The sequence below is a fragment of the Podarcis bocagei genome, assembly GCF_964188305.1.
Source record: "Podarcis bocagei genome assembly, chromosome: 12".
Taxonomy (NCBI): Eukaryota; Metazoa; Chordata; class Lepidosauria; order Squamata; family Lacertidae; genus Podarcis; species Podarcis bocagei.
Genome location: NC_138137.1, coordinates 23,061,410 through 23,087,439, shown reverse-complemented (window position 1 = coordinate 23,087,439; position 26,030 = coordinate 23,061,410). Strand labels below are relative to the sequence as shown.

General features: G+C 39.2%; 1 protein-coding gene across 3 annotated transcripts in view; it reads right to left on the bottom strand.

Annotated features, from left to right (window-relative positions):
• Positions 1-109: 109 nt before the first annotated feature.
• The window catches only part of ANKRD28 (ankyrin repeat domain 28), a gene marked incomplete at its 3' end in the record, with an annotated part of 90,743 nt that continues 64,822 nt past the window's right edge, over positions 110-26,030 (bottom strand). For 2 of the 3 annotated variants that reach the window (XM_081164403.1, XM_081164402.1), the window contains exons 9-28: positions 25,807-25,885; positions 24,354-24,468; positions 23,645-23,727; positions 20,121-20,184; positions 19,259-19,327; positions 17,438-17,578; positions 15,513-15,624; positions 14,671-14,697; positions 12,820-12,894; positions 12,370-12,571; positions 10,571-10,658; positions 9,180-9,297; positions 8,042-8,261; positions 7,242-7,329; positions 7,072-7,155; positions 5,775-5,920; positions 5,066-5,148; positions 4,115-4,197; positions 3,301-3,392; positions 110-2,054 (exon numbers count right to left, since the gene is read on the bottom strand). In XM_081164403.1, coding sequence (XP_081020529.1) covers positions 1,768-2,054; positions 3,301-3,392; positions 4,115-4,197; positions 5,066-5,148; positions 5,775-5,920; positions 7,072-7,155; positions 7,242-7,329; positions 8,042-8,261; positions 9,180-9,297; positions 10,571-10,658; positions 12,370-12,571; positions 12,820-12,894; positions 14,671-14,697; positions 15,513-15,624; positions 17,438-17,578; positions 19,259-19,327; positions 20,121-20,184; positions 23,645-23,727; positions 24,354-24,468; positions 25,807-25,885 — 2,256 coding nt within the window. Of the gene's footprint in view, positions 2,055-3,300; positions 3,393-4,114; positions 4,198-5,065; positions 5,149-5,774; positions 5,921-7,071; positions 7,156-7,241; positions 7,330-8,041; positions 8,262-9,179; positions 9,298-10,570; positions 10,659-12,369; positions 12,572-12,819; positions 12,895-14,670; positions 14,698-15,512; positions 15,625-17,437; positions 17,579-19,258; positions 19,328-20,120; positions 20,185-23,644; positions 23,728-24,349; positions 24,469-25,806; positions 25,886-26,030 lie in introns of those variants that run through there. The other variant, XM_081164404.1, reaches the window with a different exon arrangement.

Genomic DNA, 26,030 nt, shown 5'->3' with positions numbered 1-26,030 from the left:
CCAAAAAGGTTTCGTAGAATAGGATTTATAAATCTGAGGTATTCAATGAAGAGAAGCCCTTTAAGGAATTAACAATTATCCCACATAGATACACAGATTATTCATTAAATACAACTCTCACATCTGGGTTTTATTATACTCTGTAAAATATACACAGGAATCTTGATGTACTCAAAGAGTGCAGGTAAATACAGTATTCAAGCAGTCGCTATTTATATGTACATGCTCATTAATTCTTCAAAAACCCACAAAATTATCAAATAGATCAAAATACTGTCCTGTGTTTCCACACTATGTTCAGAAAACAAGCTGATAATTTACAATGGCATTAAGGTTTCCAGTTTCACAATACAAAAAGGATAAAAGAAGGTTGGGGTCAGTTTATAGCAAGTCATTTGTGTTTTACCTCAACATGCAAGAATATGTTCTTGCATGTACATAAGCAAGTTATAATTAAAAATGTTACTTTTCAATTAAAGCAGAACCAAATAAAGTAAATACCTCTATTTTAACAAATTTCATTTTAGGATCGAGAAATGTATTCCATTTTTTCAGTTTATTCATTTTTTTTAACAGTAGCCTGTTATAAATTAGACAAACTCAAGGCAAGCTGTAACTCTAGCTGAAGGACTTGGAATATATTTCCAAAGATTCATCACTGTACCTTTTTGATGAGAGGGAAACCATTTTAACCATCCCCCAGTCACATCCCGTGCCATGAAAGCTTAGGAGGTGTTTTTTTTAATTAAAAAAATTATATACATCATAGAGGCACAAATCTCATGTCATTGTATATGATGTAGAAGACTGGGCAAGCTGTAGAAAATGCCATTTCCCCAAGGCAGTCTAGCAGGGTGTCAGGATTTTACAATTCTCATTTTTGATGCAGTTTTGCTCATCCAGATAATTACCATTCCTGTATTTTGAATAAAAATATATATTTAAAACAGATTTATTTTCGTAAAAGTAAGCTGTGCAATAAATACTGCATCGCTGTCTCATCTCCCTTTTATTATACTACTGTACAAGTTTCACCCTGACTACTCCTGGTTAAGCCAGTACAGCTTCACTACTATAAGATTGTGACAAGTTCCTTTTCATTTCCTCTCAGAGAAACAAAACTGAAAATTAAGTTTTTCCCCCCATGGTACATTTAACTGTGTTGGGAGGCTTTTAGGTGATTAAAAACAAATAATACATTTAAAACCAAATCTAACATTAATTGTCAGAAGTAATTTAGGGGTTGGTTAAGACTATTACTTATTTAACATATTCAACTTTTCAAAAAAAGTTTGTTTTTTTAAATTAAAAAAGTCTAAGTTATTCATTTGGTCCTTTGGCAATTTGCTGCACAAACAACGCCTTCTGTACCAAACTCAATTATTGCCTTAAAAATGATCTTGGTAAGATTTAAATCTATTGTCTTCTTTGTTGTATAACTTGTTTATTCGTTTAGACAGACAATGGTGCGCAGACTTTTTTAGGATTCTTCATGGCACCATGGACAACCTAGTACACTGCAATTAAATAACATTTTGTGTAATTTTTCTTTTCTTTTGCACCATGGATTTGAAGCATTTCCTTTGCATAACCTGCTTTTAAAAGCCTTTGGGAAGTTGCACAAATGTTTCATGTGCACCCATGTTTGTTAAAAAAAAGCAACCCTCTTCTGGGTGTCCCTTTTTTATATTCAGAAACTGCTTTCTCCAACAACACAATCTTGAAATTCAGCAAGGGAGTTCCTCTTCTGACCTCCAAGGAAGCTTCTTAATAGGTTTCAGAATCCGAGTCATTAAGTTCATCTTCTTCCGTATATGGGTAGCCATCTTCCCTGCCAATGTTGTTGAAACTACAGTAAGAGCTATGTTCACTCCTGATAATAGGCAAGGAGTCAAAGGTGACAGTTTTTGAGGTGTTGGTGTAATGATTAATGGCATTGAAAGTAAGGGAAGGTAGCGTGGTGCTTGACGAAACAGGCATCATTGTGGCCAGAATGAGAGCTAGGCAATCAGCAACATCCTTATTGGGAGCACAGGCCAAAGCTGGTGTATAACCTAGAGTCAGAATAAAATCATAAATTTTAGTTCAAGGTACACCCAAAATTTCAGATATCAAAGTCCATTCACTTGGTACAGCAGCAAAGTACGATTTTGTTATGCTATACAGTTTAACCTTGAGTTCTCAAATGGAATCCATTCCAGAAGTCCGTTCAACTTCCGAAAACGTTCGAAAACCAAGGCACAGCTTCCAATTGGCTGCAGGAGCTTCCTGCACTCAATCGGAAGCCGCGTCAGACATTTGGGTTCCAAAGAATGTTCGCAAACCAGAACGCTCACTTCCGGGTTTGCAGTGTTCGGGAGCCAAAAGGTTCGAGTCACAAGGCATTTGAGAACCAAAGTACAATTGTACTAATTAAAAACTGGATTATGTGGGTGACAGACAACTGTGTCCATCTGCCAAGTGGGAATGGGTTTCCATTTGTGCAATGGGACTATGAGTTAGTGTGCCACCCGCCTGATCTAGCGCAGCTTCTGTTTTAGGCTGGCCACAACTTTTGGGACATCCAAACTGTGCTGAATGGAAACAAGTCAACTTCAAACCACAGTTTATAAAGGTGGTCAATTCTCAGCAATTAGCTGCACTTTAAGGTTTCGATATAATGCTTAACTGTGGCTAATCTAATATTGAACCTTCCAATCTCCTTGTAACTGCAGTGGGAAGAAGCTGGGGAGCAGGCAAGCCCAAGGTGAACAGCAACACATAATGCTAAACCATGGTTTAGAAATTGCAGGCGAACCATGTGACCGCTGATTTAGATGGTTTGGTAAAATAGGCAAAGGGATCCCTGACTATTAGGTCCAGTCGTGGCCGACTCTGGGGTTGCGGCGCTCATCTCGCTTTATTGGCAGAGGGAGCCGGCGTACAGCTTCCGGGTCAGGTGGCCAGCATGACTTCCCGCCGGAGCGGTACCTATTTATCTACTTGCACTTTGACATGCTTTTGAACTGCTAGGTTGGCAGGAGCTGGACCGAGCAAGGGGAGCTCACCCCATCACGGGTATTCGAACTGCCGACCTTCTGATCGGCAAGTCCTAGGCTCTGTGGTTTAACCCACAGCACTACCCGCATCCCTTGTTGTTAAAATAGCATTAGACAAATTCATGGAAAAAAGACCCCAATAGATGCCCAGAAGCAGCATACCTTTGAATACCAGCTTCTTGGAGGCAATATGGCACTGCTGGGAAAGGAAGTGCTATGCAGGCTCTTTTGATTCAACTTTACCATGTTTAAATTGACTTACCATTTTCATCAACGGCAAGTACACTTGCTCCTTTTCCTAGAAGTTCTTGAACTACAACCGTTAATCCATTTCGAGCAGCAACATGCAAAGGTCTGCAGAGACAACCACCCACAAAGCTTACAACAAACACATTCAAAATGCATACAAAGATTGCTGTCTGATTATATTAGTATTTTCATTTCTATCCTTGTGAAGAGGTAATTATATACATATTAAAGCAAGCCGTCGCAATTTCTAGGGTAGAAAAAGTGATATTCAAATATTTGAGCATGTTTAAATATTTGTAAGTAGCTTGTTATGTATCTTATAATCTATTACTACAATACAGAGAGGGTGGGAGTTATAGTCCGGCAATACCTGAAGGACCAAAGGTTAGCCAACCTTGGTGTAAACGTGAGACTAAGCAGTTCTTTGGTTCTCGTGTAACCTGTAATTTTTTTTGTAAACTAACTCTTATCCTATTCCAAGCAAACATGAGAGTACATTAACTGTGTCATTAACTAGCAAAACATCCTTTTTCTGTCCCTTGTTTTAAGCCAGCATGATTACTATTCTCCTGCCTTGTGACCTGTAAATTATTGCTACTTTTGTTTACTGTTAATATTTCTGTTCTGCCTTGCCCTTTGCCGAATGTTTCCATGAAGACCATTTCTTAAAACATCGTATAGATTAAGCTCATATACTGCCAATTATCACACAAAAAATATTTAGTGAGCACTTTCCCCCATAATCTCCCTGCTCCCACTCCACTACATTCACCTAAATATAGTTTCTTCAATAATAGATTTTCAGTGCTATATGAAGCTCTACTTACGTCTGCAAGGCTGCATTGGTGGCATTGATGAGATTTCTATCTGTAATCTTCTCCAGTATTAACAAGGCACTAGTTTCATGACCCTTTTTTGAAAAGGAAGGAAAAGGAAAAAGAGATTCTTTATTCTTCCTTTAAAACAAAAATCTATTATTTTAAACGTTGGCAAATTCAACATGTATATTTGAAACAATCTACACACATTTTCTTTAGAGTATGTAAGCAACAGAGATTTGTAACTAGTAGGTAGAGTTTTTATTAGCATATAAGTATGGTCTGCAGAAGGACACAAGATACTTAACCCAATATGCTTATAAGACTGCCTTTTCTGTCTTTTACTTCAGTGTCTACAGTTTTTGTACCCACTGCTGCCTCTCTTCCTTCATTCCGTTTCTGAACTGTATCATCTTCTTCCCCCCACCCCTTTGCCAAAATGCCCTCTGTATTCCAAGCAGATCCATTATATGGGATGTTTCATCTGCCCAATGATGGAATAGTTCTGGTAGAGAGTCCAGACCACTGGACACCTTAAAAAGCTCAACAGATGGACTTCATTGTCTTAGCTTTAGATCAGGCATAGGCGAACTCGGCCCTCCAGATGTTTTGAGACTACAATTCCTATCATCCCTGACCATTGGTCCTGTTAGCTAGGGATGATGGGAGTTGTAGTCCCAAAAAACATCTGGAGGGCCGAGTTCGCCTATACCTGCTTTAGATAGCTGTTGTTAAAAATCTGTTACCTGGCTCAGTGTTGATGCAGCTATGAATGAAGCAAGCATGATAAAGAACTCAGCACCCCACTCAAGGTGTAGTTCTTTCCCAGTGCATTTAAAAGACTGCTGCTGCATCACCACTGCTGCTCTAGACCAACTTTATTCAAATGGATAAATGATGAAAACCACGATGAGACCAGCAATAAATCACAGAAGCTCCAAACTGGAAAATGATACATACCTTGCTGCAAGCCAAATGCAGTGCTGTGTTTTTACACTTATCTTGCAAGGTCAGATCGGCTTTAGCGCTGCTAACCAACACCTCTGAAAGAAGTAAAGTGTTACATTAACTGAAAAGATGCATTTATAGACAGAAGCTTTATAGTGTACAACTTTTTTTTACTGTTATCTCATCAGCAGAGATTGTTCCCAACACGGAAGTGTAAATAGGTCTGACATGATTAAGAACATAAGAGCATGCTTGCTGTATCAGATCAAAAGCCTTTCAGGTTGAGCGATCTGTTTCACAAAGTTGCCAACCGGATGCCTTTGGGAATCCGAATGCAATAGTCTCTCCCGCCACTCAAGTAACTGTTGGTAACATTTTTTTGTTTGTGTGAGCAAATTTCCCTACTGCCCCATGTTTCATCATCCTATGCTTTTCTATCCTCTTAAGTCACTCAACAGGTAGCCTCACTTACACTGTGGCTTATCCTGTGAATGAAATTATGAAACTACTGTAGTTGTTAAGAGGATGTGTGTTCTTTTGAATCCAATTCTGTTGATTAATAAAAATATTAACCCAAGAAAGTTGCTTCGTTGATCAATCTGAAATCTGCAAATCTGCTTTAAAAAATGGCCTATGCAGTTCTAATGCAGGCTTTTTACGTTAGTAGAATTAATAGTTATTAGTAATGAAAACAGAAAATACACAAGAGTTCTCTTTTTACCAACTGTATTTGTTTGTCCATTTTCTGCAGCCATCATTAGAGGGGTCTTCCCAGAAGAATCTACAGAGTTTACTTGTGCATTATGGCTGAGCAAAAGCTGTAAGCACTCTACATGGTCTGTAAAGGCTGCTGCATGGAGAGGAGTTCTGGGGAGAAGAAAAAGAGCACACTTTGTAGATAAAAACCAGGCTAACAACTAATATCATATGCATGATTCTACCTAAAAGCATAACCCGTCTAACGGTTGTAGAAAAAACTGCTTTAGAAGTTTATGATTTGTGAATTTGAATTATCTCAACACTTTAGAGTCAACTATATACATTTCATTTCCCCTCTTGCCCTTTTCATGGAATAACAAGGGGCAGGAGATATAGAAAGAATGGGGTTGGGCAAAGCACCACAGATATTACAAAAGAGGTCCAAACCCAGATCTCAGCCCAACATATCCAAAGCTTCTTTTCATATCATAAATTACTTTTTTTAAGAGTTTTGGTTTACTGTGTAAAGAAAGCGCAATCCTATATAAGTTTAATGAAGGATTTCCAGATACTTTTATGTAGGATCACACAGCTTTATTTCTTTATTTACTAAACATATTATTAATTATACATATCACTGCAATGTATAGGGAAGGGAATAGTCCAGTCAGCTTGAAATTATAAGTCAAGTATTAAATCTAGCTAGAACATATATAATAGTTAACCTACTATTGTAAAATACTAAGCTTTTACAGATATTAAAACATCAGCTGTTTTAAATTAGAACACACAGATCTAGACTAAGGCCCATCTAAACTATATATTTAAAGCAGTATCATACCAAAGAATCCTGAGAACTGTCGCTCATTAAAGTTACTGAGAGTTGTTAAGAGCCCCCTGTTCCTCGCACAGAGCTACAGATTGGTTTAACAACCAATTCCATTTCCCAGGGAACTCTGGGAACTGTAGCTCCATGAGGGGAATAGGGGTCTCTTAACAACTCTTGGCACCCTGAACCACAGTTCCCAGAATTCTTTGGGGGAAGCCATGACTGTTTACAGTATGGTACTGTTTAAAATGTGTAGTGCAGATGGGGCCTTAATCTAGATTAAACACATGAAACCTGCGACAAAATGTTGTAGTTGGCATGCTGCTGTCCAGGGTTCTAACCAGCCATGCTTTCTACCAAAATACTTCATTACATTCAAGCTCCACCTCCCTTACTGGGATAACAGTCAGAGAACACATAAAGCAACAACTCTGGCTACTTATTAAGCAGAACTGAAAATTCTTTTTAGTAAATGTGCTTCAGACCTTACCTGGCTTTCCCGTCTGTAGAATTTACAATGCTAGAACCCAGTGTATCAATTAGCATTTCAGCAGCGCCCTCGTTATCATTAATCCTATCAGAAATTTAAAAGGGAATTACTTCCAGAAAAGCTGCAGTTTGTTAAAAAGATAAAATGAAATCCATGTAGAAGTTGCTTACACAGCACAATGCAATGGGCTGAAAGCATTTCCTTCCATTTTCTGGAAAACCTCCTGCTCCAAAAGAAGTTCGACACAGCTGTCATGACCTAAAATGGTTTAAATGCCAGATAGCAAATGCAAAATAATACAAATCAGAGGTCTTTATTATGAAACACTAAGTATAAATAGAATGTATAGTTTATTTCATATGTGTCACATGTTGGAAACTGATGTTTATTTTGGAACACTCCTGACTATCAGGTAAATGTAGCCATAGGTACCATTTTTTCATGGCTACGATGCTGCCACACAGCTACTATTATAGAAATGGGTGAAACCAACAGAGGGTGAGGAAGGAGATAAATGAATTGAAGATCTATTGGCAGAAATATTGAATAGGGTGTGTCTTTTGTGCATGTGGACTCCGACACTTATTTATCTTTTTCCTGTATGTGTTTATTTGCTATCCATGACCCATTCTGTGGCCTGGCAATTGGCTACTTCCTACAGAGACATCCTGGCACATGACGCTTCTAATTAGTCACAAGTTCTGGGACCAATCAGCTACAAACTTCCTAAGGTACTTTGGCATGTGTAAATCTTCACAGAATGGCGCATAAGATAATATGTTGCCTCTGCCCAAAATCCTTCTCTAGTTCTCCTGGTGCGTTTTAGGATTTTATTAGTTAGCACTGTCTGATCTGAGAATGGCAATGGAGACTGGAAGCACAAGGCAGCTTGTACGAGTCACGTGATTCTGCACCAACCAAGCATTCCCCTAGAATATTTATTCTTAAGAAATGATCATGTCTTATTTACCATTGTAACAGGCCCAGTGCAATGATGTATATCCATGATTGTCTGCAAGGGCAGGTACTGTATCTCCAGATGCTGCTGACTGCAAGAGTGCTCCTAACACCCCAATATGTCCACATGCAGCTGACAAATGTATAGGTGTTCGTCCTCTACAATCTCGTAGTATGGACTTTGCACCGTGTTGAAGCAGAGCTTCTACACACTCTTCGTGTCCTGTAACTGCCTGGAAAAAATGTAACACAGAAAGCATATATTGCGTCAACGTGTCACAAAGAAGAAGAAGAAAAAAATCAATGGTCTCCACAGTTATGTGATCCATCCATTGCTTCTCTACCATATCAGCCCAATCTGTTTTCACATCAATAAATGGACATTTGTGTACAAAAAGGCAGATGGAGCCTGCTAGGAATGTAGGCTTCAAAAGCTATTGAGAGCTGATTTTGCATGTCTCAGGACACTTTCCAAACAGCATTTGTTTCTGTATTGTTAACGCTACAGCATTTACATTGTAAGCCACTTTGTAACAGTTTGCTATAAAAGGGGAGGGGTATATAATATATACAGGGACGCGGGTGGCGCTGTGGGTTAAACCACAGAGCCTAGGACTTGCCGATCAGAAGGTCAGCGGTTCGAATCCCCGCGACGGGATGAGCTCCCGTTGCTCAGTCCCTGCTCCTGCCAACCTAGCAGTTCGAAAGCACATCAGAGTGCAAGTAGATAAATAGGTACCGCTCCAGCGGGAAGGTAAACGGTGTTTCTGTGCGCTGCTCTGGTTTCAAGAAGCGGCTTAGTCATGCTGGGCACATGACCTGGAAGCTATATACCTGCTCTCTCGGGCAATAAAGCGAGATGAGCGCGGCAACCCCAGAGTTGGTCACGACTAGACCTAATGGTCAGGGGTCCCTTTACCTATATAACATATAAATAAAGTGTTTTGGATGCAGACTAAGTTAGTTGAACTTAGTTTCCATTGAAATCAATGACTCTTTAGTCATGACTTGCTTGTTGCGCTGAGCTCAGCAAGACCTCTAAGCATAACTAATTCAGTCTATATCTAAAGCAATGCTTCTCTAGGGAAACTTCAGCGATGCTACCTATTGAAGCAAAAGGTGAGGCAGGGGGCAATGAATGACACACTTACCCCTCTGTGCAATGCTGTTCTTCCCCATTTATCTTTGGCATCTACATTTGCTCCTTTATTAAGCAATGAATAGACACAATCTGTGTGCCCATTGAGAACAGACAACATCAGAGGAGTCCTGGAAGAGAAACAAAAAAAACCCATACATTCTATGTTAACAAGCTCACAAACCTGCTCACGTGGCAAGCTAGGCAACTGTGAAGAGAAACATTAGCAAATCCTAGTTTGACTCAGTCCATAGACTGGAAGGGCTGCTGCACATCTGAATGGAGACAGAGACAAATCTTCTTAAAAGGAGCATACCATATATTAAAGAGCAGGGGCAGGCAACCTAAGGCCCGGGGGCCGGATGCGGCCCAATCACATTCTCAATCTGGCCACGGACCGTCCGGGAATCAGCGTGTTTTTACATGAGTAGAATGTCTGCTTTTATTTAAAATGCATCTCTGGGTTATTTGTGGGGCATAGGAATTTATTTTATTTTTTTCAAAATATAGTCCGGTCCACCACATGGTCTGAAGGACGGTGGACCGGCCCACAGCTGAAAAAGGTTGCTGACCCCTGTTAAAGAGAGTAGGATAGAGAAGCCAGGTCAAAATACAGTTGTGATGCACCTTTCACTATTGTTGCCTCATAACTGTCTGCAAGCCACAACCTGAAAAATGTATGCAATGCCTTAGCCCTTTGTTCTTTATTTTATTTGCAGAATGATTTGAAGATCTGCCTGGTAATAAACTATTTCATGGGTTTTTAAATAATGAATGCTCTGCAATAATTCAGCACTGAGTTTCATAAAAGGCCAGCTGGAGGTAATCGTTCAATTCTGCATATCTTAATTTGAAAATAAACATTATCCAGAAGAAAACATGGCCACTGGGAATAATAAATTATTATGAAAATGATCAAATATATTTATTTACATTCTTTATCTGAATCTGTTTCCTCCGGGCAAACCATGAACTATAAATCCAAGAACAAACTTTGGTTATAGCTTGGAGTTTGTATGGAGTGAGACAAACCATCAGCCTGAGTTTGGGTGAAACACTAAGCCAAACCGCATTGGCTTAGCTCAGAGCAGAGCAATGGCAGCAGGGCCAGAAGAGGAGCAAATAGGGAAATCTCCTAGTAAAAAAAAGTCTGAAAAGACCAGAAAGCAATTTAGGTATTAAAGAAAACCTCATTATTTGGTTCATAGTCTACTGAAATATTTACTGTATGTGTTCAAAGCAAATAAATATCAGGCAAATATGAGTATATTTCTTTTTAAAAATCAAATGGTCCTAAAGGATTTTTTTTTAATGCTATTTTGATTTCATGCTCATGTCAGCTCAGCACTGTCAGCCCAGCACTAGCGAGCTCGTTTTAAGAGAAAAATGCAATTTGAGACATACTGTCCATTTCCGTCTTGGATGTCGACAGCATTCTGTGGTTCTGCATTTCCTATCAATAACCGCAGACATTCCGAATGACCATTTGTAGCTGTAAAATATTAACAAATAAAACATTAAAATCATTAAACATCAAATTATTTGAAAAATTATAATTTCTGTTTTAATAATAATAATAATAATAATAATAATTTTTTATTTATACCCCGCCCTCCCCAGCCAAGGCCGGGCTCAGAGCGGCTTACAAGCAATAATAAAAACAAGATGAGTGATTACAACTTAAAAACAAAAATAAAATACAACATTAAAATAATGGAACATTAAAATATTAAAATGGAGCCTCATTGCAGGAGAAGGAAAAGAAAAAAGAAAAAGGGGGCGGAGGGAATCAAATTGGCTCCAATCCAAAGGCCAGGCGGAACAACTCTGTCTTACAGGCCCTGCGGAAAGAGATCAGATCCTGCAGGGCCCTGGTCTCATGAGACAGAGCGTTCCACCAAGTTGGGGCCAGTGCTGAAAAGGCCCTGGCTCTGGTTGAAGCCAATCTAACTTCCTTAGGGCCTGGGACCACTAGGGTGTTGTTATTTATGGACCTTGAGGCTCTCCGTGGGGCATACCAGGCGAGGCGGTCCCGTAGGTACGAGGGTCCTAGGCCGTGAAGGGCTTTAAAGGTCAAAAGCAGCACCTTAAATCTGACCCTGTACTCCACCGGGAGCCAGTGCAGCTTGAAAAGCACTGGATGAATATGCTCCCATGGCAGAGACGCTGTGAGGAGCCTCGCTGCAGCATTCTGTACCCGCTGGAGTTTCTGGGACAGCTTCAAGGGCAGCCCCGCGTAGAGCGAGTTACAGTAGTCAAGCCTGGAGATGACTGTCGCATGGATCACTGTGGCCAGGTCGGGGCGGGAAAGGTAAGGGACCAACTGCTTGATGCGGCGAAGGTGGAAAAATGTCGCCTTGGCTGTTGCTGTGACTTGCGCCTCCATGGAAAGGGAGACTGTCAGAAGGTATTACTGCATTAAAGCATAAAATACATTTTTGCCAGTGATGCAACCACATTCCATTTATCCTAAGGGTGAAATAATGCAAATTTTGGCTGACAAATCTGGATTAACTAAAGGCCTTAGGCTTTAGTGGAGAGGGCAAGAGGGAATGGCTGAGATTCACATCACATAAGGGAGTAACTTGCAACTTACAGGATTTGTTTTGCCTGGGTGGGGATTATGTGATCAAGAGGCTTGGGTATAAATCTTTAAAAATAAACTAAATAAAAAAATAGACCGAGGATCCCAAGTCACCCAGAAAGCACACACATCTTATGTGCTGGGCTGCTTCTTCATGTTATCCATGCAAGGCTACCATCAAAGCCCAAAGCTTAAGGGAGACCAGAAAATATAACCGCATACAATTCACTGCTCTGGGTGCCTGAATATTTTTGATAACTCAAAACCTCCGCAAAAACAAATGGACAAGGAAAGGAAGGAGACAGAAGCTCCCAAGCCAATGTAGTTAGAGATGTGGAGGCCTGGATTTAACACCTCTAGTTATAAAATAGGGTCCAATAAAACCAAATAAAATAACCAGAGTAAGATCAATATAACATATTGAAAGCAATTTTTGTAACTATCTGCTTTTTAGAAACAGCAGAATTAGATAATTTGTTCTCTATTTGTAAGACCACTTGATTTAAAAAATAATAATAATTAAGCGGGGGGGGGGGATTTGTTAAACAAAATAAACAAATTTCCACCCTATTTACTACTTTTCTGCTATGGTTTAAAAATGAAGTGTTAAAGGTCTTACCTGCAGCATGTATTGGTGTTCTCTTTACAACATAGTCTTTCACCAAAATAGATGCCCCCTGATTAATTAGTACATCGACACATTCAACGTGTCCTTTAAAAGCTGCAAGATCCAATGGTGTTCTACCATTATTGTTCCGGACATCAAGATCCAACAAAGACTGTACTAATACTTCCAGAGCTTGATGGTGTCCATGATAGGCCTGAGAAATGTTACAATTTTAGATAGATGGAGACATTACAGTGATAAAAATGAATCAGATTTGAGACAAAAATGTACACTTTACAAAGATATCTATCAAATGTAGCCCAGGTTTTAGCAAGCGTAAATAATTATTGATGCATAAACGAACTCAAAGCACAAGTCAAAATTACATTAAATCACCCAATGCAAAGGTATGTTTATTTTCTAAAAGGCCAATAATCAATATTTGGTGAACTAAATACTTACAGCTAAGTGCAATGGACTAATTGGTGCCCTGTTGTCTGAATCATTCAGCATGTCTGTTCCAGATGTTTCCATTAGCTAAACAGAAAAATATACACGATGAAAGTCAAATTATTTTTAAGTTGACATACATACTTCAACAATGCATGGTTGTCTCAATCTAAATTCGTTAACAGAGGGAAAATACCAATGTGAGGAATTTGTATTTTAAAATAAAAACATTCTTGTTAAGCTCTTGTAACAAAAACAAAGAGCTTACACTTAAACTTTTCACACACACACCGACATACACATTAGAAAGACTTGATGTTAGCAAAGTTTTTTAGTTTTTTAAAGATCAGTTAATGGTTATAAGCCTCCAGGAAAAGACTGGGCGAGAAATGGAAGCATATGAGAAGGATGGTTCACATGTCACAGTAAGACAGGGTATGGTTTACTGTAACTGCATGATGAATATGCTGGCTCCTGGCGAGGAGCTGACACCCACTTTCCTGATTCCCCCAGGCTTTTTCGGTCACCAAAGGATGGCAAGCTAAGCCAAAGTTGGGCTCAGCATGTCATCCCAAGCCAGGATTGTGATAAATGTCTCTTCTCCCTAACCACGACCTGTAACCATCGGATGACCCTCTGCTACAAGGGGAATGCTTACCGTATTTTTTGCTCTATAAAATACACTTTTTCCCTCCTAAAAAGTAAGGGGAAATGTGTGTGCGTCTTATGGAGCGAATGCAGGCTACGCGGCTATCCCAGAAGCCAGAACAGCAAGCGGGATCACTGCACAGCGCTCCCTGTTGCTGTTCTAGCTTCTGGCTTAGCCACGCGAAGCCTCTTCAGGGCACAGGGAGCCTTCATCATGCTGCCCCGAAGAGGCTTTGCACAGCTATCCCAGAAGCCAGAACAGCAAGAGGGATCGTTGTGCAACACTCCCTCTTGCTGTTCTAGCTTCTGGCTTAGCCCCTCTGTCCCTTCCCCCACCTCCCGGAAAAGCCCCCAAGAGCCATGCTCCCTTTAAAGAGAACATGGCTTTTGCGGGAGGGTGGGGGAAGGAACAGAGCAGCCCCTCAGTCCCTTCCCCCACTTTCCGGAAAAGCCCGCCAAGAGCCGCGCTCCCTTTAAAGAGGCACACGGAGCATGTGTGCAACTCTTGGGGGCTTTTCTCCCTCCTCAGGGAAAAGCCTGCAAGCGCCACACACACGCTCCACGTGGCTCGTGAAAGGGAGCGCTGAGCAGAGCCTGGGATGCATACAGGCTCTGCTCAGTGCTCCCTTTAAAGAATATTTTTTTCCTTGCATTCCCCCTCTAAAAACTAGGTGTGTCTTATGGTCAGGTACATCTTGTGGAGTGAAAAATACGGTAATTATGACCCCAGCTTTGGACAAAACACTAAGCCAAATCTTGGCTTAGTTGCTGTGCCACATTAACTTTAAAAGCTAGAGCATCAAAGTAGCTGCAATATCCTCCACGGGAGCTGCATGATCATGCTATGCTATGGTTTGGCTTAGCATGATGTGTGAATGCAGCCTTTAAGGAATCAAGCTGAATTAAAGAAGCAAGAAAACTACATCACGAAAACTGAGCTAAATGAGAAACAAGCAGCAATTTGTGGTTTCTTTAACTTGCCTACTTGTATCACCAGGATCACAGTAGACAACATAAAAGCTATCTGAACGTTACTAATTAGCTTCTTTGGAAAACAAACTAGAAGAGCCATATGTTTTATTCTGAGTCATTCAACTTTTAGTTAAGTATCTGCTGAATTTCCAGTATAAATAGTGAAATGTCAAACAAAATTAGGCTATAAAGCATTCTGAATATTTGCAATAAATATTTTACAGCAAATGTCTTTATACTTACAACATCTAGAGGTGTTTCACTGGCAATCTGCAATGAAATCCACACTTTAGATAACAGTTGCTAAAAATGTGAATTCAAAACTCCAAGTTTTTTTATTATTCTTCAGAAAATTCATGGTTCTGAATTTAAGTTTATAAAACAGCAATTGTAATTCAAATATGTACATATCTTTGCAGATATGTATTACGCTTTGTATCCCAGGTTTGGTATGCAAATCATGCATGGAACTATCTATAATATCCTCAGTGAAGTTAAAGGCAACAATCCAAATGATTTTGTTTGAAATGGACTTTACATACTGGCCAAGATTCAAAGAACAATGCTTGTTCTGGGCTTCTGTTTTTTAAACAGCATGCCACACGGCAATCACTTTTCAAACTGTATGGAATATTCAAAAGCAGATTGTATTATGGTATTGGCATCTACAGTTCAAAGAAAAAGGAAAAAAATCACGTCAACATGCTTAATAAGTAATAAAATAATAGTTCTTTAACCAATTAGTTTTTTGCTAATTGACACCTTTTTAATGTGGAAGAGGGGATTATTGGATTGTCTTTGTTTTTGTTATGTGATATATATATATATATATGCTGTGTACCACCTTGAGATAGAGGGTGGTATACAAATTTAATAAATGATAATAAAATAATTAAGGCTTCAGAGAAAGCTAAAAGTAGCTTTTCACTCTTGTTTTTCTTTGTGAATGCTGAAGGATAAGATAATAAATTTTATTTTTCATGATTATCTCTTTTTGTCTTTTAAAAAAACTGACCTACATGTACTAAGATTTCTCACACAATCTTTATTTACTGGTCAATGTCCTTCACAGTAAATTATCTTACCAATTCAAGGCATAAGCGATGGCCATAAGCTGCAGAATAATGAACTGCATTGTATCCTTGCTTGTCTCGAATCCCTGGATTTGCATCATTTCTTAATAAATATTCCAGGCACCTGTACAAAATGAAATGGCATTTTAATCTTTAATCAATGTCTTCTTCCCCATACATGGATGATTCACTCATTCAATACATTTAGATACTGTTGCTTGTCATAAACAATACACTATAAAGCATTATATAACAAACGTATCATCATTATCACAATTAATTATTGTATTTGTAGCCCAATCATCCTTCACACAAAGCTTAGAATGGCAAAAAGATACACAAGCTAAAAACAAAAACAAAACAACATTTTAAATGCTTAAAACATTCTAAAAACAATTACAATTCAAAACATCTATACATATTAAGACCAGCAGTAAATTCCATAACAAGCCAACTGAAAGCAGTCCTCCCTTACAGAAGGGCAACACTGCACTGTCAAAAATGATTGGAGACAAATGACTCAAAACAGTGGCAGAGGAAAGAGGCCCCAAGAAGGCATGGGCATGGAGGAGGAAGGAGTCAATGACCACAGACAGCTTATCAGCTGGAGAGCTCAGCTTCTGGGTCATGTGGCCAGCAAGACTAAGCCGCTTTTGGCAAACCGCTTTTGGCAAACCAGAGCAGTGCACGGAAATGCCATTTACCTTCCCGCCGGAGCGGTACCTATTTATCTACTTGCACTTTGACGTGCTTTCGAACTGCTAGGTTGGCAGGAGCAGGGACCGAGCAACGGGAGTTCATCCTGTCGCGGGGATTCGAACCGCTGACCTTCTGATCGGCAAATCCTAGGCTCTGTGGTTTAACCCACAGCGCCACCCGCGTCCCATACACAGCATACTTCAGCACAGATTGTTCTGGTCTAAAAGAGAGTGAATGCATCCACGCGTGTACAATTTTTAGAAGTTTATTAAACTTATACTGTACTACCTTGGTTTGCAGGGGGACAAGATGAGATACTTATAATATTTTTGTGAATAATTGGTTGGGGGCATCACACCCCTTCCTCCTCAGCTGTGTTCATTCCCAAAATCACTTCCTGTGCCACAATTAGCCGGGGCAGGAGAGGAGAGCTTTGTGTTGGGTACAATTAATGACTTTTCCCAGTGCTATTTTTCTAGAGAAAGAGGTGCTGGAATTGAGTTCTGACGAGTTCCAGCTGGAAAAAAAGCCTAATTAAAGCAGGAGAGTCCTAACAGGTACAGCAAGGAAGGCGTTGGCGGGCATATGTATATCTGCACTGCCAGGTTGGCAACCCCCAGAACTGTCCTTTGTCCCCACTGTGTATTCCAGTATATTTACAGCTCTGCTTCTTAGTAACTGCGCTAGGGGTGGACAAAAATATTACTAATTATACCTAATATGTATAGTTTTATCACCACATCTGTTTGGTGTTTGGAGACATCTATGATACAATGTCTTGAGACTGCCAATCCATCTCTTTGCTTTAACCATGAAACAAGCTTGTAACAAAAATAGTTAAACTATTTCCTGATTAACATGGAATTGTCAATTCAATAATATCTTATTTCTGTGCAAATCCACAAACAGAAAGATAATTTTTTAAATCAATGTTTACTTACTGCCATGTCTTTAGCAGTAGTAATTAAATTGTTGAATAATGACTCATCAGCTATGGGTCACAGTCATTATTCGCTTGCTGGTTCTACAGAAATCTTTTTCCCCCTGTGTCTATGACTTAGCTACTCACAAACAAAACAGATCAATGTTTGTGGGAGAAAAGTACCGTAACTTGACTGTCAGTATATACTAATCGCTTCTAACAACATATCCCCATTAAAAAAACAAAAAACTGCATGGCAAATTTCATGCTACTAGGGGGTTTGAATATTAAGATTTCTAAACAGTACCATACTTACTTTCCATCAGTGTCTGATGCAGCTGCATAGTGCAATGGTGTACAACCCCTTTCGTCGAGGTCGTTGACACTTGCTCCAGAACCCACAAGGGCAAACAGGCACTGGTAATTACAATTGGCAGCAGCATAATGGAGTGGAGTTCTATGGCATAATTAGAGAGAGAGAGAGAGAGAGAGAGAGAGAGAGAGAGAGAGGAGGAGAGAGGTGCGATAGTACACATTAAAAAGCTAACTCTAACACATGAACAGCTGACAAAGCTACTGTAAAAGCATTTATATTTCCAATGTTTCTTTTTTGCAAGTAAGCACTTCAATGTGTGTGCTTGATGGTGGTTAGTACATCCTCATCTTATCACAGTCTCTGTGATACTGCAAACTCGGGGTTGCTGACCCACAGCACTCTAGATGTTTTTGAACTACAATTCCCATCTCTAACTATGGCTGTGCTGGATAGGGCTGATGGGAGTTGAGAGTCCCACCAACTTCTCCCCGCTGAAGGGCTACAGGTTAGTCATCCCTGTTGTAGACTCTGGGCTGGTTAGGATGATCCCCACCCACCCTAATTGCTGTGGGACCCCACCTCTTCCCACATCCAGGCCCAAAGGACATCCATCGGCAGCACCACGTTTTCACATCGTCTGCAAGTGAAAATCCATCATGCATAAGCCCAGACAGCACAGTGGAATCCCATATTATGTAAAAAATGTTGGCCATAAGATTCAGATCAACAAACATTATATTTTGTGTGTATAGTTCCTATGCAAATGCTTTGTTAATGCATGTTCAGCAGCCCAATAGCAGGTCAGACACAACCTTTTGTTCTGGTTTCACTTTCCCATTGTGCAGAGAGAGAAAAGACAAGATTGTTTGAATCGGCTGCTAACATAATCAGTTGTTTGTCCAGGAAAAGAACTTGGGAGTCAAGATAGAAAGAAGGGGGAAACAGCAACCAGCTAACTAACATGAGTATGCAACACCTGGAGAATATAATTCCTACTCAAATTTTCTCCAAACTTTAAGGAATTCTAGATGCAGACCAGAGTTAATCAAGTTGCTGGGCCAGATAGAGAGATCACACTTGACTCAATATGCCCGTACCTACAAGTGGAAAGCTCATAATAATCTAAAGGCATCAAATAGAAATCAAGCAGTAGAATAACAGAAGAATAATCTTTTAGGCTTAAAAGGATGCATTTGTGAATCTTGTTGTAAATCTCTCTTCTCAGAATTCTTCAAGGGTAGAAATATGGGTTGGAAGTGCTAATTTCATCAACAGCTTGATCAAATGAAGCTTTAAAATCAGATTGTAAGATTTAATTTGAAGGAGAGATGAAAAGCAATCAATTTCTTCCAAGCTATTGACATTTATTGGTAAATAATGGAAAGAAGGGTGAAATTGGGACATTTTCTGAATGTGCTTGCTTGATTTACTGAGAAGATATCAGATATGTTATTTGTAACAATATTTATACTTAAAATTTATCAATATGCCATGGTAAATTTTTATCTATTTCAAGTAAAGGGTAGAAATAAGTCTGAAACTTTGTACTTGATCAGTCTTGAAATTTACCAGTAAATACCAGAATACTTGGACATATCCCAAGAGCCTAATTACACTGCAGACAAGTAGATTTCAATGGTAAAGGAGTGTCTGTTTATATAAATATATAAAAGCAGATACAATATTAAGTGTAAGGGTGGAAGTGACCATTTCAGTGCTTTTCATAAACAAGGGAAAGAGCAGGTAATTAGACACTGAGTAAGCAAACTATGCTTATTATTTAACATATCTTGCACATTCAAAAGGAGCATCATGTTTTACCTTCCAAATTTGTCTTTCTTATTGAAGTCTGCACCTGTGTTGAGCAGCAGATTTAGGCACTCCAAATTCCTGAAAGTTTTAGAACATGCTTCTCTTAGTCAGACTTCTCTAAAAACATCCCCATGCAATGTCACCCACGATAAATCAGAATCTGTAGTTTTCTATGAAACTAGGCTAGGATCCAAAGGATTACAAAGTGTTCCGTATGTCTTTCAGCCATATTCCCTAGGATGGCACCTCCTTAAAAGCTCTCCACCCAACCACCAAGGAACCTTAGGGGGAGATGGCAGAAGTGACTGAGACCAGAAAATTGCTTGCGCATGGGCTTCTCGGAATTTTAGGCTCTTAGCCATTGTAAGGAATCTTTTAACCAAACAGCAATATCAAACAACTACCAATAAAATAATGCAATATATAGTGTTAACTTCTTTTAATCACAAGCAAATAAAGACCTGTAATCATGGAAGGGAAATAAAGGGCCTTTGAGAAGGACCCAGATAAGCTAGATCATTTAGGCTTGATTTTGTTTTACAATGCTTCAAAACCGGGAGTTCGTGAAGAAGAACTTGTTCATAGCTACTTAAACCCATAATACTGTGATATTGTATTATTTTTTATTCTTTGATGGTATCCCTGAGATTTCATGGAAGAGTGCATCCAGTACTTCAGACCTCATTAAGTATAGTGGGATAGATACTAGACAAACCCCTTATTGCTGTCCATAACGTGTTAAAACTTCTTAAGCACAAAAAAAATAATATTTTCCAAGTATTACACAGGTAGTACAGATCATCTGACAGGCTAACTTTTCTGCTGCTGCTGAAAATCCTAAATTTTAAGAAGTTGCTAAAACTGTACATACCCTCCAGCTGCAGCAGCATGAAGACAGGTCCTGCCAAAATCATCTGGAGTATCTATGTCAAAGCCTACAAAAGAAAGGCATTATTCTGTGAAATCACCTATAAAATGCATCTCTCTGTCCAGTTTGGCAGGGTACGCTATGAAGCAAACTTCCTTATATAGTAACTGTAGCACGAATTGTTACTTCTACACAATAAATTAATCCCCCAAAGATGTTCTGTTAATGTATGAAAAAGCTAGCTTTAACCCCACTTTTGTAGCATTGCTGTTGAGCCTTCTCAGTCATAGTGTTAAACCATGTCTTAGCATTATGCACAAAAGCTTGAGGGTAACACATTTCTTGCTATCCTCTGGCACAGCTGCAAAATATCAACTTTTTGCTTTTAAACTAACGTGCAGCTCCCTAAATGTCCAAGTAAGCTAGGCTCAAGCTGTGGTTTATAATCCTGACTTGCTTATAAACCACAGTTTAAATTAAACACATTTTTCCTGAGTTTGGATGCAGCAGTGTGTTGTGGTTAGTTTAAAATCAGAAGTAAATCTTTCTTATAGCTGCACCAGAGGAGGTATGTGGGGAATGAGGAGAGCATGTGAGCGCAAAACTTATTTGCATAACAGTAAACCTGGCCCATTGAAAACAGTTATGCCTTCAGATTCCTTCTGCTGCAAGTACTGCTTTACATGGGAAGCAAGATATCTGGGAATTATCACATTTCTAGCACAAGATGCCTAAAAGAGAAAGACTGGATGTGTTAAAAAAAAAAAGGAAAGAGGAAATCAAGTTTCCAAACCATACAATCATTGTCCATCAGCAAGAGAGGTTCAGAGTAAAATAAGATCAAATATTCAAAACCAGCCAAATGTCTACACCATAATATACTGTGGGGGATATTGAATTTTGCACACTAAAGATGAAGGGAAAATATTTCTTGGGAATTTCGATTCCAGTACATGCCAGAAGGGCACCTATGTTTCTGGAATAACTTTTCCATTAAAGAAAGAAAGGCAAGGTGAGAGTTCCATCATTCTAGAGGGTACAACCCTCCAGCAGCTTCCAGACCGATATGCAAGGAACTTAAGACTAGAATCAGCAGATGTTGCTTTCTAACTAGGACAACCCACAGACCAGAATATCTTACTGTTACCCACTGAACAGACCCTGACCTACGAAACTGTCATAAAGGCAGTCACTTGATTTTCATTGAATTATGCATCACGCTGCATACGAGGAGCAAGTTTTCCTCTGACCTTGCACTACATTTCAGAGGTTTAGTACAAGACGATAGGTAAAACACTCTCGTGGGGAGGGGAGACGTAGCGACAAAAAATTGTTACTTGGCCAACAAGACCAGCTAAAATTAGTTGGCACCTGTTTAAGGTGGAACTCCCTATCAGGGCTGCAAAACCAAGAAACTTAAGTCAATTGATTTCAGTGGGCCTACTCTGAGTGTGATTAATGCTGGATATCAACTATTGAATTAAACCCCCCACACAAGACATGTAGAGTAGAGGAACTGCATGGGGACAGAGCTTGCTCACAATCCTCCAAACCATGGTTTGGAAAATCATCTAACTATAGGCACAGTCTATTTTAAATCACTTTTCACTACAGTGTGTGCTATCAAGATATGGAATAGCCACAATTCCTTAGTTTTATCTTCCTTAGTTAAGAGTTTATATCCCACGCTTCAGAGTTTATACGCGTAGTGGTTCAAAAGAGTATTAAAACAGAAAAAAACACTTAAGATGGATTTTCCTTTTAGCGATTAACTGTTGCTTTTGTTTGTTAAAATAGAAGCATTCATTATAATATATAATATAATATAAAAATATATATTTACTGAACTTTTATTACATGCGTACCCCTCAGAAAGTTAATTTTAAAAATACCATCACCAAGAATAGTCCTTGATCTGCTGACGGCTCTAGTTATATAATAAAAATTGTAGCTTCCAACTCCAAAACAATAACTCTGTTATGCCTATCAGGGAGTGTGAAGAGACTTGGAAGAGTAATACTGTACACTCTTTCTACCAACAGTTATAATTTTATACTAATATCACCAATATCAATGACCAAAAATATCTAACAGGCTCTGTCTAACAATAAAAATATGTATCTGACTGAAAGCTTTAGAACGATGGAGTACATTACCTCACAATAAAACTACTCAGTATGTATTCACAGGACTACACAACATTTGCTCTGTTTTCTTTTTATGAAGACCTACCATATTTCCGCAAGATATTGGATTTCAAAATGAGTGATATGGACAACTGTATAGAACTGCAACTGTTTCATAGCTATAGCAGACTCAAAACTAACAACATACATATAATGTAGGCTTTTCAGGGTCAGGGGAACATGCAACCATTCTAATCTATAAATCTAAACAACATATAGCTATTTATCTTTGAAAATTAAAGTTCCTAAATTCAAACTAGTTTCACTCCAAAGGAAACATTTCTTTGTGTCATTGAATTCATCCCACCACAAGAAAATATGGGATACACTATCTAATGTATCAATTAATGAAATGAATCAATCAATCACAGATAATATAAGGAATGTAAATTTTTCAGAGGTTTAATACATAAATTATCATCAGTGCTTTTTTTCTAAACCAAAGGGTGCTGGAAGGCACCTCACTCAGAAGACACACTCCAGAGCCCAAAGAGGATATCTATGGGCTTGGGGGGGGGCGTCTCCTCATGAGCCAGAGGAAGCCTTGGTCAGGCTCCGTTCATGAGGCTACCTCAACTGCCTTTGACCAGGCATGGGATGGGAAGAAGTTGTGGCCCACCCACCTGCCCATATGAAGGCAGCTGATGCACAGGCAGGTAACTTCTTTAAACTGCTCTGTTGAGCGATGTGTGACTGCTGGTGCCGTAGCTGAGCAGCTTGTGTGAGCCAGAGTAGCATGAGGGCTTGCCCAGCTTAGGGGTGGCTTAATTGACTAATACAGAGCACAGAGATCACTTGGGCAATCATTCAGAAAATAAAAGGTAGGGTAAAGGACCCCTGGATGGTTAAGTCCAGTCAAAGGCGCTCAGCCCATCGCGTGGATTCAATCTGTCGACCTACCGATTGGCAAGTCCAAGAGGCTCAGTGGTTTAGACCACAGTGCCCCCCTGAATGCAAGCCCCCCTATATCTGGGTGCAGGACAAGACTGAAAAAGATTGCATACTGCATTCTGTCTCATAACTAAAACAAAGCAGATTTCCACCACTGGGCATTTTATGTGTAAACAGTGAGTGTTCACACCTTTTACATTTAAACTCATCTATGAAGGATCTGAAAAATTCAAGAGCTGGAATTTGTTATAGCCTGAAAAGTATTAATGAGATTCTCTACAATTAATTGCAGGTGTAGTACAGTACTTTTTGGTGCATCAGCATACAAAAATGAACTTCATGGCTGAGTGAGAACTTGAACCAAAACCTTGCTACTATGAGTCCACCCCTTGAACCATTATATTGTCAATTAAAATGTCAAACAACCAAAGGTTAACAGGAAGAGCCTACCTGAAGACAGCAGCTTTCTGCAACAGTCTGAGAATCCACTTAATGCTGCCAAATGGAGAGGAAACATTCCATGTATACCCCGCCTAAGATACACCATAATCAGACATCACAGTCTCATTACAATAGAAGTAATCCAAGCCAAACTCCTTGTATATAAGGTAGCATTTAACTGCCCTTGTTAAAATAATTAAAGAAAGTAACTAATACATTTAAATGTAACGGTTCTGTCTAAATGTAGAGCATTCATTCAGAATGAGAGCCAAATAAAAATTGAACCTTATCTATTTTTACATTAGAAATGCAGAGGCTGTCTTATTTTAACCAGCATACACAAAGCAACATGCAGCATTTTAAAAAGTTTGATTAAATTACAGAAATTTTATTAAGACCTTTATGCAAATTCTTCTCCACAGATGTTTACTGTTCTGTAACCAGTGTAACATTGCACAAATTCTGGATTAATTTTTTGTATAATATTGAGTTAGGTTTTACAGAGGCAGTTTGACCGGTTTTTGACTAGATATACATTATATGGGGTGAAGTTGTATCTCTTGCTCATGTTCTAAAAAGGGACAATACTACTACAATAAGATGCATAATCAGAATTAACTTATCACACACACACACACACACACACACACACCCCACACCAATATGACCTTTTTAATTTATATATATTTAATTTTGATGTATTATAAGTGTTTCTTACTTTGCAGTGTCAGCACCACTTGTAATTAATGTGTTGATGAGCAGTTCATGGCCATATCTGGCTGCTATGTGCAAAGGTGTATTTCCATTCTTATCTTCACAATCTATTTCAGCTCCTAAAAAGTAAATGTAAAATAAAGTGTAACCATATATGCATGTGTGCTCAGCAGCATACAGGTTGTTAAACAAACAAATTCACATTTTAGATTATCAGAAAACTCAGAAATTTTCAAAATGTCAAATTGAGTCCAAGGTGTCTGAAGATCCTGAAATGTAACTAAAGGCCACTTGCCATGTTAAGAACAGGCAGAAAGTGGAAGCACAAGAAGTATGTGTTGTTGTTAAATTTGTATACTGCACTATAATGGTAAAGGACCCCTGGATGGTTAAGTCCAGTCAAAGGCGACTATGGGGTATGGTGCTCATCTTGTTTTTCAGGCTGAGGAAGCTGGCGTTTGTCCACAGACAGCTTTCCAGGTCATGTGTCCAGGATGACTAAACTGCTACTGGTGCACGGAGGACCGTGACAAGTGCCAGAGCGCACGGAAATGCTGTTTACCTTCTACAGCAATGGTACCTATTTACCTACTCACACTGGTATGCTTTTGAACTGCTAGGTTGGCAGGAGCTGGGACAGAGTAACGGGAGTTCACTCCGTTGTATGGATTCGAACCACTGACCTTCCGATCGGCAAGCCCAAGAGGCTCAGTGGTTTAGACCACAGCGCCACCCGCAGGTCTCAAGGCAGTTCACAGGATAAAATCACAACATAAAAACATGAAATACACAATCAAAATAAAAACAATACCCCCTCAATAACCAAATAACTCCCCTTTCCTTCCTGCTAATGCTGATAATGAGACTCCATGATATCCTTCAAAGCAACTATCAGAAGACTTCTGGAGGTCACAGATCTTACTATAGGAGAAAACTGAATCATAGACTTGCGGGATGGGAAGGGACCCCAAGGGTCATCTATATACTTGCCATGAGAAAAGCAGCACTGTTTTTGTGTGTGTGTTTTTAAAGGAAAATGGAAGTGTCTATGTTTGTGGTACTTTCTTTGATCCCAGGGCTGTGTGGGCTAATTTCAGAGTTCTAGAGAAATTTACTCTGAAAGCAAAGCTGTCAGTATAAAACGTAAAACACCGGTTAACAGCATAATAAAGCCAACTAAAAGATGAGTGAGGGCAGGGCCCTCATAGCAGACTTATTTGCTTGACCCAGGTACTGGCAAACCTGGAAAAAATAAGTGGTTGCCTCCCCAGAGAGAATTCTTCCCCATCAGTTTTTAAGTGCTGTAGCACTAAATTAATGACTTTATATACCCGACTTTAACATTAGTGTTTTAAAATGCAGGATTAGTGTTATAAGACTGTAACAGAATCTAGACTTATGCATCGCATGACAGTGACAGAAACATTAATATTTTAATATGTTTTCTTTTCTTTTACCATTCTGGATGATTGTTTGTGATCTTGAAAATCTTCCATGGATTGCTGTCATATGCAATGGTGTTTTTCCATCTTTACTCTGGGGAAAAAGAAGTCAACCCATGGCTACCAAGTCAATTGACAACATTAGATAGACAACTTCAGTGTTTTATTTTTGCTTCATTTATATTCCTTTCCTGCACTATTGCAATGTTGTGATAGAGGCTTTTCAACATTATAGTTTT